Below are 17,204 nucleotides of genomic sequence, written 5' to 3' on the forward strand. Positions count from 1 at the left end.
ACAAAGTCTAGTCATTTCTTTTTAAAATCAAATATTATTCAGTGCCATGAAGAGATACCAGAATAGTGAGTGAGTGGAACAGAGCACTCTGAGACTCCTGAGACACATGAAAATGTGGGGAGGGGCCTCGCAGGCAGAGGACACCAGGGTGTGGAGCATCTGGGGCGGGAGGACGCTAGTCTCTCCAGGTTTGGCAAGAAGGGTGCAGGCTGAAAGTTGTAAAGCAGAGTTTTGGTGTGATTTGACATGTATGTTTACAAGAGCAGATATTCTGCTGGTGAAGAGTGGTTGGAGACAGAGCACCAGGTGAAGTGTGGAAGCAGGAGGACTCTTCTGGAAGCCACTGTGTTAGCCTAATGACAAAGATGATAATGGTCCAGAGTAGGGATGGCGGTGGAGATGGAGAGAAGTGAACGGTTGGGACTTATTTGCAAATGGAAACCGCAGGACTTGCTGTGTACTGATTCTCAGGGAGAAGGAAAGAAAGAAATTAAGGTTGAGTCCTCATTTATTTGGCTGAGTACCTGGGTGGTGGAGCTCCCCTTTTTTGGGAGAGGAACAAGTTGGAGGTGGGGGTCGTGAGAGAAGGAACACTTTTGATTTGGGTTCCATTTGCTCTGAATAAATGAAAGAAATAGAATGATATCTTTCAAACACAACCTTAAATTCTTTTTAAAGATTTTATTTTATTTATTTGAGGAGGGGGAGGAGTAGAGGGAGAGGGACAAGCAGACTTGGCCCTGAGTATGGGGCCCGACCTGGTGCTTGATCCCACGACCCTAAGATCACGACCTGAGCCAAAATCAAGAGTCAGACACTTAACTGATGGAGCCACCCAGTGCCCCACAATCTTAAATTTTATTGAGAAAAGGTCACTTTAAGAAGTAACAGAAACCAGCAGCATATAGGAAGGAATTAATAGTGATAGAAAAATGCTACCTAGACAGGATTAAGATGAAGTTAAGTTTATCTGTTGTAGCTACAGCACTGACAAGTCAACAGTTAACATTTAGGGACTTTTCAAATGTGATTCTCCAAAGAATGTTTACCTGTGTAAATGTTCAAGTGTTTTTGATAATGACCTTGGTTTAAAGTAAGTCTTTTAACTTGGCTCTCTCGGTAATAGTTACACCATCAGTTTTTAAACACATAATATTCCAATTCTGTTTCCCATAATTTTGTTGATTCCATGGCAAAGGAGAAGATACAGCACAGAATTTTCCCTCTGGCAGTAATTATATTTATGATAGATCAAATGCCATTATTTGCATCCAGCCTTCCTACATACCACAGAAACGAAAAGCATATGGTTTTTCATGTTTTAAGATGAAATTTTATAGGTAAATTGTTGTAATGGTGGATTACGTGTGCTATGTAACAATAACATAAGGCTTGGCAAAAATTTTGAAATGTGGCATATTGTTTACTTTCCTTAAAAAAAAAAAAAATGTATGTTGCCAGGCATAAAATTAGACGTGCATGACATTTTCAAATGTGTGACTTTTTTAGCACCTCTCAAATGTGGATCTAGAGTGGGTGGAGCGACAAATAGACAAATACGATTTTCCAAGAAAAAAATGTGTGGGCAGTTTCCAATCCATTCAGTCTGTTTTAGGTGGAGGAAATTTATTACTGAGAAGAAATCGTTATTAAACTTCAATCAATAAAGGAAAGGACATCATTTATCATTGAAATTAAACCTTCCAATGTGCTTAGAGGTTTATTAAGAAGTACAAAGGCATTTATGAGATGTAGGTAGAGATATCTACAGCCCAGATTGCTTCCAGAAAGCAATTTTTGAAAATACAGTAACACAGTTATTTGGATCAACAAAGTTCTGGCATGTTGGGACCATGGAGCCATCCATCCCATATGACATGCATAGAGTCTTTCTAGTCATGGTCTTGGTAGCAGAGGCAGGAAATCCTATGTCAGAACACCTGCTATGGCCCGAGTACCAGCCAGTGAGAATATGTCAGAGGTGAACATAAACAGCCACACTCTTCTAATTTGTTCTATAAAATCCCTAGGGATTGGAGGAAATGGAAATAGAGTCCTACTGGAATGATTTGTTTACGAAACTATCTTCCAGAGTAGGTGTATGTCTTGAACTAATTTTTTATACTAATAAAACCACTTAGCTTAGAATATAATCCCCTTAATAATAATAAAAATAGTAACAATCGTAAGATTTAGTGTCTTCCCTTTATTGCACACTTACCGGTACAAAGCTGGTACTACATTTATTGCCTGGTGCTAAATCTTGAATGTATTTTCTAAACCACTTTTTGAGGTATGGTTGCTGTACAAAAAGCTGTACAGGTTTAATGGATGCAACCTGGTGAGTTTGGAGATCAGTGTACACCCAGGAATCGTCACTATGATCTATGCCATTGATACACCCATCACCTCCAAAAGTGTCCTGCTCTCTTCATTTCTTTCTTCCTATTATTTTGTATTATGATAAGAACACTTAACATATGATCTACCCTCTTAGCAAAGTATTTTATGTATACAGAGCAGAATGATTAACTATAGGATCTATGCATTAATACTTAATGTATTTTAGTTTCCTAATTTTACTGATGAGGAGACCAAGATTCTGAGAGGATAAGTGACTTGACCAAGAACATACAGTGGGGTGGGGGTTCAAGAGATGGGGGTTGGGTGGAGTGGGAGAAGAAGGGTTGAAATTCAAACCCAGAACTATCTGGGTTAAAAGTCTGGGCTCCTTATCATGATCTCATGTATAAAGGAGTCAAACTGGTTTCTTGAAGTCCTCACACTCTGTCTTGTGAACATCTGCTTCTGGCCACAAAAGGAATGACGATGAAAATGCCCATGTTTTCTCTTACTGGGTGTAATTTTTCCACATCTCTCTTCTGGAAGCCTGTGAATTCCCAGAAGTTAGGGTTGTGTGCTGTCTTTGCACCTGCAATGTTGCTTCCGGAATGTGGTAGCGACTGACTCACGTCTACTCAACTGAAAGAAATGAACGAATGAACTCTTCCAGAACTGACTGTAAAATACTGTAAAGAAAATACTATGGGCCATTAGTTGATGGCTTTATTTTAAAATTGGAACATATTTTAACCCAAACATCTTTTGTGTTACCTACTTAAGAGATTTTTTTTTTTTTATTGAAATATACCTGCCATATAACATTGTAGAAGTTTAAGTTGTACACTTATGAGATTTGGGGGGGTTTTTTGTTTGTCGTTTTGTTTTGTTTCCTTGTTTGTTTGTTTTGTTGTTTTTTTTTTTTGAGATTTTTAAGTGAAAATTATAAGCAGCACAAGAGCTTTATTGAATTTTTTTTGTAGCTTTCCTCTCATTTCTGTGTTCCTCTGGCTCTCTTCTCCCTGCTACTATTTTTTATCTCTTGGTATAGTTTGACTTTTACAGCTCCTCTCTTGTTCAGTATTTCGGTTTTCTTTCCCTAATGACCAAATGACTTTATTGCATCCTGAGATTCAAACAAGCTCTTAAAGTAAAACCAAAACTACTGATTTGCCCTTGCTATCATAAGCTTCTAGGTTGAACTTTGCCACACAGTGCATTCACAAAGAGAAATAGGTCTGTGCTATATTCCAGACCATGATCTGCACAGAGAAGAACCTCTGACACACTTTTCCAGAGGCTTTGAGAAAGGAGTTGGGAAGAAGGATGTGGGGATTTAGAAGAAACGGTAGAGCTGAATGATCACAGGCATTAAGTCAAGAAACTTGGATTCTAGACTTTCTTTCTAACCTTTCAGAAGTCATTCAAGTGTTCTGAGTCTAAATGTGAAATGAGATTATACCAGATGATTTTTAAGAGCCCTTATCCCAGTTTCTCAGCAGCGGCACTGTTGACGTCTGGGGCTGGGTGATTCTGCTGAGGGGAGAGGGTCTGTCCTGGGCACTGGAGGGTATCTGGTGTCATCTCTAGCCTCTGCCCACTAGATGCCAATAGCGCCTCACCACACAGCCCAGTATGACTACCAAACACAGCTCCGGATGTTGCCGAATGCCTCCGAAGGGCTAAATCCCAGCTGGTTGAGAATGACTCCCCAAAACTTAACTCCATGATGACCGTCCCATTGCCTGTCACAGTGTCTTCAATTCTTTACACATTTCACCAGACGGCCCAGTCTCCCTCTCAAGGATTTTTGAAGTGTCTTGTAGGCATTATACAGTTCTGCTTTTCCCTAATTAAAGATTATCAGTTTGTACACATAGTTTGTACACATACGTAGATTAGAAAGTTGACCTATCACCAGAGATGAAGTGAACAGTTGACTGTAAACTATGTGACAAAGGTCCTTCATCAAGAACAGAAGCCTGTGCAGTAAAGGACTCTGGACTAGAGCGTGTTCCACACCAATAAAACTGTAGAAGTGACCTGTCAAGAGCTCTCAGGAAGGCTGGTATTTCCTTGGCTTTTTCATTTTTGTTTCTGAAATATGGTTCTGCAGGCCCCAAATGTAAACAAGCAGGCGCATGTTCCAATGTACCTATTATATTTAGATGTGAAGAACTTAGAATATATAACATATGCAGTATCTTTTATTAAAGATATTTTTGTAAAGGTACAGGTGTATTTGTTTCTCTTCTCATTCAGGAAAATGAGTGGCTTGAAATTAAGAAATAAAAAGCTAGGGGCGCCTGGCTGGCTCAGTCGGAAGAGCATGTGATGTTTGATCTTGGGGTCGTGAGTTCAAGCCCCATGTTGGGTGTAGAGATTACTTAGACAAACAAATGTTTTCAAAAATAGTAATAAATCAAAAAATAATAAGAAGCTCTCCCACCTTAAATTCTGTTGTTTCATCTTTTCGTAATTACGTTTTTAATTTAGTAGATGTGTGTTATCTGATGGGTACTGTTCTAGGGTGGGTTTTGTTTGTGCAGACTGGTGACCAGTCGCCTTTTGAGAGTTATAGAAACTGAAGAGAAGCAGTAAATTAAAAACCTCCCAATCCTTAGGGCATGATGCACAGGGTAAGGATATTTATTTTCAATATTTTCTATCCTATAGTTGTAAAAGTCTAATTAGAGTAAGAAGACTTGTCACTTAATATTAGATGTCCTTTTTTTTCCTTACGCAGTAATATTTCTCACAGGAAAGTTGAGCACCCATCGCTTGTAACAATTTAAGAATTCACTTTACCCTACCTTTGTCAATGAACACCACCAGTGTAAAAGTTTCCAGGTTATAAGGAAGTGAACTGATAAAAGACAATAAGGATTCCTTTTCAATTCCTGGCAGTTCAACTCATAAGATGCATTTCTAGTTATATTCTTATGTGCATAGTCCTTTTCCTTTAAGAGACCTTTCAGTCCACAAAAGATAGATTTGGTGGTGTCGAACCCCAGTGATGAGAACCATATCTGCAGCAGATGTGATTTCAGAGTCCGTATTTAAGAATCATGGCATGGCAAAGAAAACACCAGAGGTAACGTAAGATCCAGGTATAAGGCGGTGGAAAGTGCATGGGTCTGCCAGTCAGAACTGCCTTAGGGCTTGGGTCTGTCCCTGCTGACTGTGGGTGTGACTGTGGGCTTTGGGGAAGCCATATTATTCAGCTAGACTACAATTTTTTAAATGTATAATTAGGTCAGAAGAACCTTTAGTGACCATTCAAACTCCGATTCCCTCCGTATCCCTAATTTATAGGTCACTTAGTACAATCGCTCCTATTTCTTCTCTCTCTGCTCAAGCTTCCCTCTTGCCACTATAACCTGAGACATAATTAAATTTCGTTTCACCCTCTTTTTACATAATTCCAATGCTCCCTTTTCAATCATAATTTGTAGTTATTCAGTTCTTAACTTTGAGTCATCTTTCTTGTGACTTGGAGTACATTTTTTTTTTTTCAGGAAATGTACACAGGTAGCATATTTCCTGAGACCTTATGCATTTGAAACGTTCTTTCTGTCGGTTTCATTCACGTGAACTTCAGTTTATCGAGGTCTGGAATTCATGGCATTTTTTGCAATACGCATTTTTTTTCCTCAGTCACAAAAACTGCTCTGTTTTCTCCTCACATTTATTCTTCTTTCAAAGGACATACTTTTTAACTGAGAACTTTTTTTTTTCCTAAAGATTTTTATTTATTTATTTGTCAGAGAGAGCACAAGCAGGGGAAGCGGGAGGCAGAGCAAGGAGCCTGATGTAGGACTCGATCCCAGCACCCTGAGATCGTGATCTGAGCCAAAGGCAGACGCTCAACCGCTCAATCGCCAGAGCCATCCAGGCATCCCTTAACTGAGACCTTTTTTCATTCCATATCCCTAATTCCATAAGTACAAGGTGCAGTTTGTTTTGTTCAGAGCAGAATACTCTGGACCTCTCATGATACGTGACATTAGGTGGGCACTGAACAATAGTTCTGAGTGACTCCCTTCTCTCTTGTTTAATGGTTTATCGCTTACAGTGGCTTTTCTCTGACAATTTGGTCCACGGAGCGTCCCAGCAAAGTCGGTCTGATACCTTTAAAAGTTTAAAAATAACAATCCGGCCATTTCTCAATTGAATTAGCCATTCTAGAAAAGGTTCTGAGAATGGAGGAAGTGATATGTTTGCTTTTTCCTACATGCATTAAAAATTAAAAAGGGGAGGGACTCCTGGGTGGCTCACGTCAGTTAAGTGTCTGCCTTCAGTTCAGGTCATGAGCTTGGGATCCTGGGATCAGGCCCTGCTCCCGGCTCCCTGTTCAGCAGGGAGTCTATTTCTCTGCCCCCCTCCCGCCCCACTCTCTCTTAATAAATAAATAACAATCTTTTAAAAAATTAAAAGGGGAAAAAGGTAAAAAATAAAATTGTGGTTATCCAAATTATTCTTTGGTAGGTGCTCTGAATTTAATTTTTTTAAGAAGTTACCAGATATTCAAGTTAATACATGACTAGAAAATGTAAGAAATTACAGTTTAGAGCATGACTGTTTTTGCATTAATATTTTACAAGAATTTCTTCTCACCTGTTGTACTGGATGTAGATCTCTCTTTCTATAAATGTCATAAGCCTGTATTTCATGGCTATCCCTTTGATTAGCCTTCCCTTTCAGTCATTTTGCATAAAAACTTGCATGTGATCAAACTGATATCTGACACTTTCATAAAATTAGCCAAATTTTCTTTTGAATTTAATTTGAGGAATAGATTCATGGACACATTTAGTTAATAACTAGAAACACCAACACAACTGAGAAATCATTCTAAAACGCTTTGGTTGGGTGTATGATCGTTAAACCTCCATTTGAGTTGGTCTTCTGGGTTAGGGTGAGAAGATTGTATGTTGTTGTTCAGCGTGAAAAAGTAAGCCTTTATATCTCCTTCTGTAGATTCTTTACAGATTAAAAGAAAGATTTCAGCTCTCCTTGCGACAAGATAAAGAGAAAAAACAGGAGATCCACCTATCTCCCATTGCGTTACAACCAGCTCAGTCTGAGGCAAAGACAGTCAACAGCATGGTCCAGCCTGAGCAAGGCCCCAAGGTGCTGAATGTGGTTGTGGACCCGCAAAGCCGATACTCTCCTGAGATCAAAGCTACCACCTCTGTCTGCCCTTCTCCTTTCAAAATGAAGCCCATAGGACTTCAGGAGAGGTAAGAGCTTTTCTGTATCCCTCTACAGGTTGCTTTTTTTTTTTTTAAAGGATATTCACCAATTAAAAATGATAGAGGCAAAGATGATTGACATATTGGGTAAAATGGACAGCAGGAGGAAGTTGTCTTTCTTGTCCCCCCAGAGAATCTAGCTGTGTTACAATAATCTTCTAGTTCAATCAGATTCTGTCTAGCTCGTGTAGTCCCAAGCCACATTCATCTTAACTCCAGGACAACTTCTGTAATCATTTATTGAGTACATTTTGAGGGCTGCTGATATAATACTATCTTCTTTAATTGTCCTCAAAACTCTGGTAGGTAGAAAGACTAGGAATAAACTTAGGGTATTTCCTGACAAAGTCCATATTGTTTGGGGTAAGGTAGGAGCCATCAATGTCACAAATCAATTTTTTTTAAAGTTTGCCTCCTATTTCCTTTAAGGAAATGAATAGTAAATACCTCGAGATCCATGACTTTGTTTTTATTGTCTTTGTGATATACTTATACTGACATTCTCATTTAAAGCAAAGCCAACCTGGGGTGTCTGGGTGGCTCAGTCAGTTGAGCATTTGACTCTTGAATTCAGCTCAGGTCATGATCTTAGGATCCTGGAATTGAGCCCTGTGTTGGGGTCTGCCCTCAGCAGCAAGTCTGCTTGAGGATTCTCTCTCTCCTGCCACTCCCCCAACTCATGCTCTCACTCTCTAAAATAAGTAAATAAATCTTTTTAAAATTTTTAAAATTAAATAAATAAAGCAAAACCAACATTTGAAAACCAGGATATGCAAGACACATAAAAGAGGTGCTAATTCTTTACTTCCCCAAAATATTAAGTAAATCTTCCCCATGACGTTTCTTAAAATAAGAAGCTTCCTGTTTATATTTAAAATATGATTGATATTATATCCAGCATTGCATGCCAGGGTAGTGGGGGAAGTGAGAGGCTCTTGAGGTACACTCCCAGGTTTATTCTCCTCTTATTTTCCTGTATCTTCATTTTGTTTCACTGTTCTTTTGCTGCCTTAGGTTTTCAGGTCACATCTTTAAATTTTTATTATATTTCCTATAACACATATGCACGCACACATACACACACGTGCACGCCACATTCCTTCAGAAAATATAAGTTCAGAAGACCATGGTGCGCATTGAGATTTTTAGTAAGCATTGTCAAAAAACAGTGAATAAAGTAAAAAAGAAAGATACTGTTGCAGTGATCTCCAAAGTCCTGTAAAGGGAGAACATTCTGACTCCGTAAAAGAAGAAAAATGGAGAGCAATCAAATTTTCTTCCTCCTCCTCCCAAATACTAGTTGGTTTCTGAATGGATCCATGTGGTACCATTTTCTTAGCTGGGTATGGCTACGTTGCTGTTTGGGCTGTAGATGAGATGGAGCTTTCTCCCTGAGGCTAAGCATGGGGTCTGGAGAACTGGGATCCAGACACAGCTTTGCCGTTGCTGAATTGAGTGGCTTCATGTGAGTCATTCTATCTGAGCCTCATTTTCCTCATCTGTGATATGAAGGTGTTAAACTTGACTCCTTTGCTTCCTTCAGGCTCTTTTGCTTTTGTCACCCAAATTAGTTTTACACACTGATGTTTGTTTCAAAGAAAACCTCAAAGCAGGTGTCTGGGCATTGGTGGTGTACCGAGGGCAGGGTGTTCGAAGAGATCTGCTCAGATGAAAGCGATAAGATGGTCATTTTCTGTAGATGATTTAAAGATGATAATAAAACTACCTAGAAGTCAGACTAAATTTTATTACCATCAACACCGCCAATTCTAAGGAAGGCCAGTGGTTAAATCCTCTAAGGGGTGCCTATTGCCAGAATCTTGCCTTTCGTAGGCTGCTTCTGGGCATGTTTGAATTTCAAAAGCCTAAGTTCAAGTATCTCCTTATTCATTTCAGTGAAGTGAATGTTTGAGAAGGGAGAGTATGGAGATGGCATCTTACTCATCTTTATGGTCCACACGGGGGACTCCAGCAAAGCCAAGTGTGTAATCAGGGTCAGATAGCCTCCTTGCCATCTGGTCCATAAACTTTCCTGGATTCCCACCCCTCGCCTCCCACTTCCTTCCCATCTCAGAGGAAGAGAAACTGCTCTGTCCACAAAGGCTCCAGGTCATTCCCTCTCAACCCTGATAACTTACCCCATCAGTTTTCCTTCTCTTTTTTTCAAATGTGCCCTCTTTGCTAATGCAGAGATTATAAGAATGGTACCAGGATTAGCATGCGTTCCATATTTCACATAGATGATTTTATTTCCTCTTCTCTGCCTGATCTAATCCTCTCCTCTCCTTCCATCAGACTATACACTTTTCAAATTTATCTTGCTATAACACTGTTTGCATTCGATGACTCTGCTGTGTAAAAATCCCTGTGTCTATAGGCTTAAGCACAGAGCACCTTGCTGGGCCTCAGAGAGCCTGTACTATTGGTCCCTGATCCTTCTTTCTAAATACGTTTGCCACTACCCCCCAAAACAAACCTTCCATTCCATCCAGTCTGTTCTCCAGGGTGCTGGGTTCATGGTTACATCTGCGTCTTTGTTCACTTGGTCCCTATTCTCTCTCCTTCAACTATCTCTAGTCTCCAAATCCCAAACAAAACTTACCTCCTACCGTCGACCGTGACATTTATCCGTACCCACAGGGATTCTTCACACCTGTGAATTCTCACATGTACCCCTCCCCTAGCAGTGAGTTTCATTAAAGAATAACTCAGAAAGGGACTAAAACTGGTTTTCAAGTAGTTTATCCTATCCCTTCACCAGCTTTAAAGACCCTCTCTTGTCTCCCATGGTTCTTGTGACCCTGGTACATTGTAAACACTAGAAAATTATGGATTTAATTAATTAATGTGCATTTGGTTCTGGAGAGCGCCTGTATTTCTGAAGAGCCTTCAGTAAGAACAAATAGCTTACGATAAACCACAGAGCTGAGTCTCTGTGTTAATATTACTTCGGACATTCACCAAGTGATTGAACATGTTAATCAAGTCCTTTGTTGTGTAGTTTTCACAATGTAGGAAATAGGTTTGGTAATATCTATATCTGTTCTGCCTTTTTTCAAAGGACACCATAAAATTAAGAATCAATAAAAAATGGCATATTGTCTGTGAGAAGGAAAAGGAAATCTAGTGTTCTTTTTGTTTTGTTCTGTGATCCCATTCCACAATCCTATAGTAGGTCGGTTACATTTTTGAACCTGGGAAAGTGGAAACTTTTTTTTTTTTTTTTTACTGAAATGACAAAGTTGAGCCTGCCATTTGATATCACAAATATTTATTTTATTTTATTTTTTCACAAATTTTTTAAACTGTCAACTGACTTACGCTTTTTCTCATCCTATTTATAAATCTGTATTTATAAATTTGACCATCTAATGTAATTTGACAACTATCAGTATCTGATCAAATCTACCCTCATCTAACAGATGAGTTCCTTTCCCATGGTGAGTCTGTGAATTGAAGAGATACTTCCAGAGGCCTGCCCCACACCCACTGCATGTAAAACTTGGACCTTGTTTGTTCATCTGTGACAAGGACAGCAGCAGGTGCCTTGCACAGCTCTTGTGACGGTTAAGCTAGACAACGTGTGTCACGCGGCTGGCACAGCAGGAGGCCATGGCTAGCTCCTATTCCTCATCTCTTGGCCCATCCCTGTCCTCCTCAGATTTCCTGCTTGTCGCTCTCAAGGAAACTGTAGCCGGGTTCCAAATGTCCAGTAAACCAAAGATCACATTCAGACCCTAGAATGATACATTTTCTTTCATTGGGAAAACAGAGAACTTATAAATGTGAATTCCTGCAAATCTCCCCTCTAGGCTACTGTACAACAGCCAGTTTTATGGAAAAGAAATTCACAGGTGGACAGGGAGATTCACATTATTTCCTCATTTGATTTTTTCTTTAGGAATAAAAGTGAGCAAGGACAGTGAAGGAACTGTCTAGAAAGGGTGTCTCCCTGTGACAGGGCACTCTCACTCGTGCTCAGTTAATGGGCTAGGAAATATATGGCATCAATGGAGATTGTCTCACAACGGAGGTCTCCATAGGCCCACAAGGGTTTTCAGTAGCCAGTGAATAAACATTCTCTAACTTCCCTGAAATTGTACCTTAATATGGTTTATTTGGGTCCATAAATATTGTGCAAATGATAATGTAACACCCAGATGTATGATTTTTAAAGGTTTTTTTTTAAAGGCTGAATCTGAGAGATTTCTATCAAAGCTAAAAAGATTCTGTTGTAGTGGAGGCAATGAAAACATGGGCCTGACCAAGAAAATATTAAGTCTTCTACACCTAAACTAAAAGTTTTGTTTACTATAATTTCCTCCAGACAAGATGGAATGTTCCAGTTTCTGTCCCCTGCTCTCCGTAATGGAGAAACACTTCAGTGCGCAGAAATTTTGACTTAGAAGATACCTAATAGCTTCTCAACTAATCTCTCTTTGGGACATATAAGAAAAGGAAATCGTATAGAATAGATACAGCTGAATATCGGGATATAAAGTACACAAAAATACTCTGGAAATTAAAATCTGTATTCATGCAAGACCCATCAGTGGAAAATGGAGTCAACTCCTTCACTTTCTGTCTAGGGAAATGGAGACCCAGAATCTTCCCTTTTTGGTCTCAGGGGAGAACAGCATAGCCTGAGACAAGGAATCTTGTCCATGTGATATATTGTGAGGGTGCTCTCAGGACAAGCCTAAAGGAAAGTAGGGGAGGCAGAGCAGGGGAAAAGAAGCCAAGCAACGAGGTGGTTTCAGCTGATCTCAGCCTGTTCATACCCGGAACCCTATAACATGAGTGTCAGCTCATGAACAGTTGTTGCCCCTTGAAGCAAACAGGGTGGGCACCTGTACCCCATGTCAGTCAACCATTGGCTTCAGGCCACCCCAGGGATGGCAGAAGCATAACTTTGTAGGCACATCTGGCCTGGGCTACTCCCATCGGCCAAAGTGATTCTCCAAAGAAGTGGCACCTGTGTGTGCCGTTCACAGCCCTTACTCGCAGCAGTGGGGGAGGGGAGTGGGTGGGACGCAGCCTGGCCAAGGTGATCTGGGTGGGGCACCAACCCACATTACTACACTGGCCAAAGGTGACGACACTAGTTACAGCAAAGCTGGGTTTACGTTCCAGGTTTCCTTGATGTTTCCCAGGATACTCAGACCAAACAGCCTCCTCGGATAGATACCAGTCGTTCTGATGGAACCTATGACCCAACACCACCAAACGCTATGACCCACGACTCATGTTTTCAGCCTGACAATATGAGAATCGTAATGTAACCCATAACAAGCAACCATTTAGAAGTCAATCCAAATTTAGTTCCAAGCAACTTCAATCAAAACAACAACTCAGTAATGCTTATGGGCCCTTTACATGCATGATCTCATTTAATCCTCACATGGGACTTATTATCCCCTCTTTAGGGTGAGGAATGGACGCTCAGAGAGTTTAAGTTACTGCCCACATAACATAATAATAAGTGACTGGGCTTGTGAGAGTGACAAATAGAAATTGAGCCCAAGCAATTTGGCTCCAGAGGCTGTAGTACTATATAAGTACTATACTGGAGTGCGTGTGGTGTAGAATATTCCCATATTCTGCAGAAAATAAGGAAAAAATAGATTACAAATCAATGTATTTACTAAGTAGGTCTATTATGGAGTGTCACACTGATTACCTTAGCAAATTTCATGCTTGGCTTTCAGAATGTTTTTCAGATTCTAAACAAGTAAAATTCTATGTTGTGAGGTGGATTTAAAACTTGTCAACTGGAGATCTGTCTCACTGCCAGTCTAGCTCACTGCCTGTCTAGGCCTTTCCTCCATCCGGTTGTTTCCAGACGCCGGGTCGATATCCGACATAAATCTTCATGTAACCATTGTGTTCTACCTCTTCTTAGCGGACACAGTTGATAGAATTTTCAGCTTCCCTTATTTTTGATTACCACACCTTTTTAAAGTATTTTATGGGAATATCCAGAGTTGGAGAGGCCTTGGAAATAGGCACAAGCCCTTTGCTTACAGGGAACATCAAACTCTTTTGTCTTTATTTGTAGGGTAGACAATGGTTGCATTTTTATGGAGGTGTGTCAGGGTTCTGAAGGGTTAGGAAAAAAAAACTTTCAAGTGTTCCTTATTAGGGCGCCTGGGTGGCTCAGTTGGTTAAGCAGCTGCCTTTGGCTCAGGTCATGATCCTGGAGTCCCGGGATCAGAGTCCCCCATCGGGCTCCTTCCTTAGTGGGGAGTCTGCTTCTCCCTCTGACCTCTCCCCTCTCATACTCTCTCATTCTCTCTCTCTCTCTCTCAAATAAATAAATAAAATCTTTAAGAAAAAAAAGTTTTCCTTATTAAAACAAACAAACCAAACACCAGGATTAAGAAAATGGAAGGAGGAGTTTTTAATCTGCCCCCAAATTAATGGCAAGTCATGAGACAAAAGGTGATCGTGGTGAATGAGAGAAATGACAGAGGAAACCCCCCAGGGTGAGAAGAACAGAAGCCGAGATCTATTTTGAAGGAATTGAAAGTAGTAGAGTTGGGGGGCACCTGGGTGGTACAGTCAGTCAAGCATTGGACGCTTGGTTTCAGTTCAGGGTCCTCATCTCAGGATGGTGAGATCAAGCCTCAGGTCCAGTCAGCACCCAGCATGGAGTCACCTTAAGACTCTCCCTCCTTCTTCCTCTCTCCCTCCCCCAGCCCCTGCACACGTGTGTGTGTGTGCGCGCGCACACGCACGCACACGCACATGCGTGCTCTCTCTCAAATAAATAAATCTTTAAAATAGAGTTCTGCCTATAAAAGGTAAAAATTAGCCACCACTTGTTGGCAAGCAAAGACCTAGCTTCTCTCCAAGCAGACTGAAGTGTCTGAGCCCCGGGTGGCCCCTGGTGGAGTAACAACAGTTTAAGTCCCACTGGGTCCTCCTCTCTGTGTCTTCCACTAGATACCCATGACCCAGGCTCCTGCGTCCTGAGATTGAAGCAGGAAAGTCTTCTCAGCATTGTTATCCCCACCCACCTTTAAACACAGCACCCATTAACTTCCAGATCTGATCCTGGACCCTGGCTTCCTGCTTTGGTAGGTGATTTCATTTCCACTCCCACGATGGGGGGCAAAGCCCAGTTCTTTTCTGGGAACTCTTAGAGCCATTCTGTAAGCTCTGACCTGTTTTTAGAGCAAATTAGGCTTATTTCCCTTAGCTGCATAATGTTAGCATTTCTATAGAATTCTCCCTTGACCTGCCCCTAAAGAAAAGGTTGTTCCTATAATGTTTTGAGGCTTGATAATTCCTCCACCCACAACCAAATGAGAATTTTCCTGTGGAGAGTCCTAAATGCGGGGCTTTTTCAAATGAGATTACAAGTTCTTGCTAGAGGACTATGTTCCAGGTCTGGATGTACAGGTTGACAGAATTAGGCAAAATGGCCTTTTTTGTAGAAGCATTTTAATCAGGGCAGGTACAGATGATTCCCAGCGTACGTTTTGCCTCCTATTTTGAGAAGGACCAGCTCTGAATTTTCGTTATTGTGTCAGGGGATTTTTTTTTTTTTTAACCTTGCTGGCAGACAAATCGCCTTTGGAGTTCTTTGAAATGTGTCATAAAGCTACAGCTCACGGTTCTGCTCTGTGCATTTTCTGGACGCTGGAGCATTGTTTTCCTCTGCAGCGATGCTCCGCTCTGTTACCATCATATTTTCCCAGCTATTGATACATGACCTCTAGAGCATAACGGTGAATAATCACAGGTCACCCCCAGAAGGTGACTGCAGCAAAATTATTTTTCAACTGATGGATTTGGGGGGGTTTTGTTTGTTTTTGTTTTTGTTTTTACCTGGACGTATATCACAAACGTTAAAATGTCATTTCCATTCCATAATGCCTCGTGATTATCTGGATGTAATTTAAACACAGTGAGAGGGCTCTGTTCTCCCGTATATTCTGAAGCGGGCCTGGATGAAGGCTATTGTAGTGTGTGCAAATAGTGCCCTCTAGTGGAGAATTGCGCGTTGAGGCCATTATTAGCCAGTGTCAAGAGGGTGGTTCTTGTTTCTGTTACAAATAGGTAGATAGATTCCAAAATGACTTGTAATGTCCTCTCTGGCAAGTGAAGCATAACCTTGTTTGGCAGGTACTTTCGAAAACGGTCTCAGTGTAGTGATGAAAGAGCTGTAACTTGAGAAATAACAAATTGCCATGAACACTTTCATTTGAAAGCCATGTGCATTCTAACAATGCTTAACATCCAATCATTTTCATTTCTCATTCAATCCACAAGTAATTTTAAAGACAATGGGTCAAATGAAATTAATATTGCCTAAGGTGTATTATAATATATAAATCCTTTTACTCAGGAGCTAATTTTTATTCTAACTCAGAGATTTAATGTGAGGCTCAATATCTCTCCCTTTTCCCAGGCCTGCCATCTTGCCTGCCCCACTCCTCCTTCCCCTCCTTTTCTCTCTTGTCTCTAGCACCATGCCTGACACATACTACCTGTTGCTATGAATATTTGTTACATTTCAATAAGAAATAAAGGAATAAGTCCTTAAAATTAGGTTAATTTTATGGAAAGAATTACTTCAAAAACAAAGCGAAACAGATGATCCCCATCATCTCCCCCTCACCCTACAGATATGAGTGTCTGGTGCTGGTGGTTGCCTCGTTAACCACCATGAGGGAGGAGTCTGAGCTCCTCTCCCTGCACATCCTCTCTATCACCCCGCGCCACTGAGGAGAGCTTATAACAACCCTTCTTGCCCTGCTCTGAATATAGTTTCCTGGATGATTAGTTTTATTCTTGTTGTGTTTTATTTGCCATTGCCTTTTTATTTCTACAGTAGCATTTTGTGACTAAACCCCTATTCACAGAAGAATCTTCTTCTCCTGATAGAATCCTTAGTCTACCTAAGGATTCTGAAAAACAAAGTGGAATTTTAAATCCACTTTAATCAATAATGATCGTAGGAACGATGATGTGCTAAAGGGCCTGTGACAGTGAATAGATTAAAAGTACGGCAAAGGGGCGCCTGGGTGGCTTCGTGGGTTAAGCCTCTGCCTTCAGCTCAGGTCATGGTCCTGGGATTGAGCCCCGCATTGGGCTCTCTGCTCAGCAGGGAGCCTGCTTCCCCTCTCTCTCTGACTACTTGTGATCTCTCTCTCTGTGTCAAATAAATAAATAAATAAATAATCTTTCAAAAATAATAAAAAATAAATAAATAAAAGCCTGGCAAAGACCTACCATAGCTTGAAAGAATATACTTCAAAGGTGGAGACTTAGCCAAGTATCCAAGGGTTGCTTGACACTGCTCAGAAATCTGTTGCTTTTCTCAACTCATTCTCATTGCCCCATGCAATCTTTCCAAATTTGCACTGCTCTCCTTAAATTCCTTTTCCCCATCTCATCCATAGAAAAAAACAAGACCCCTGGGAATAAACTACCTTCACACCACCTCTCCAACACTTCTCAGACTCCACAAATGCCTTCTCTCTCCTTCTCTCTTACACACACACACACACACACACACCCCATACAAGTCAAATCTCCTAAGAACTCATTTATCTGTTTCCTTGCTTCCTAGTTTCACACATATAATAAGGGTTCTTAAAT

The 17,204-nt window shown here is 40.6% G+C and overlaps 1 protein-coding gene across 3 annotated transcripts in view; it reads left to right on the forward strand.

Annotated features, from left to right (window-relative positions):
- The window catches only part of LOC111142112 (protein tyrosine phosphatase, receptor type R), a 240,409-nt gene that overhangs the window by 142,192 nt on the left and 81,013 nt on the right, over nucleotides 1-17,204 (forward strand). For all 3 annotated transcript variants that reach the window (XM_022495078.1, XM_022495079.1, XM_022495080.1), the window contains one exon: nucleotides 7,321-7,583. In XM_022495078.1, coding sequence (XP_022350786.1) covers nucleotides 7,321-7,583 — 263 coding nt within the window. The remainder of the gene's footprint in view (nucleotides 1-7,320; nucleotides 7,584-17,204) is intronic.

This window comes from Enhydra lutris, unplaced genomic scaffold (genome assembly GCF_002288905.1).
Source record: "Enhydra lutris kenyoni isolate GAN:26980312 unplaced genomic scaffold, ASM228890v2 scaffoldscaffold7, whole genome shotgun sequence".
In the NCBI taxonomy this organism is placed as follows: domain Eukaryota; kingdom Metazoa; phylum Chordata; class Mammalia; order Carnivora; family Mustelidae; genus Enhydra; species Enhydra lutris.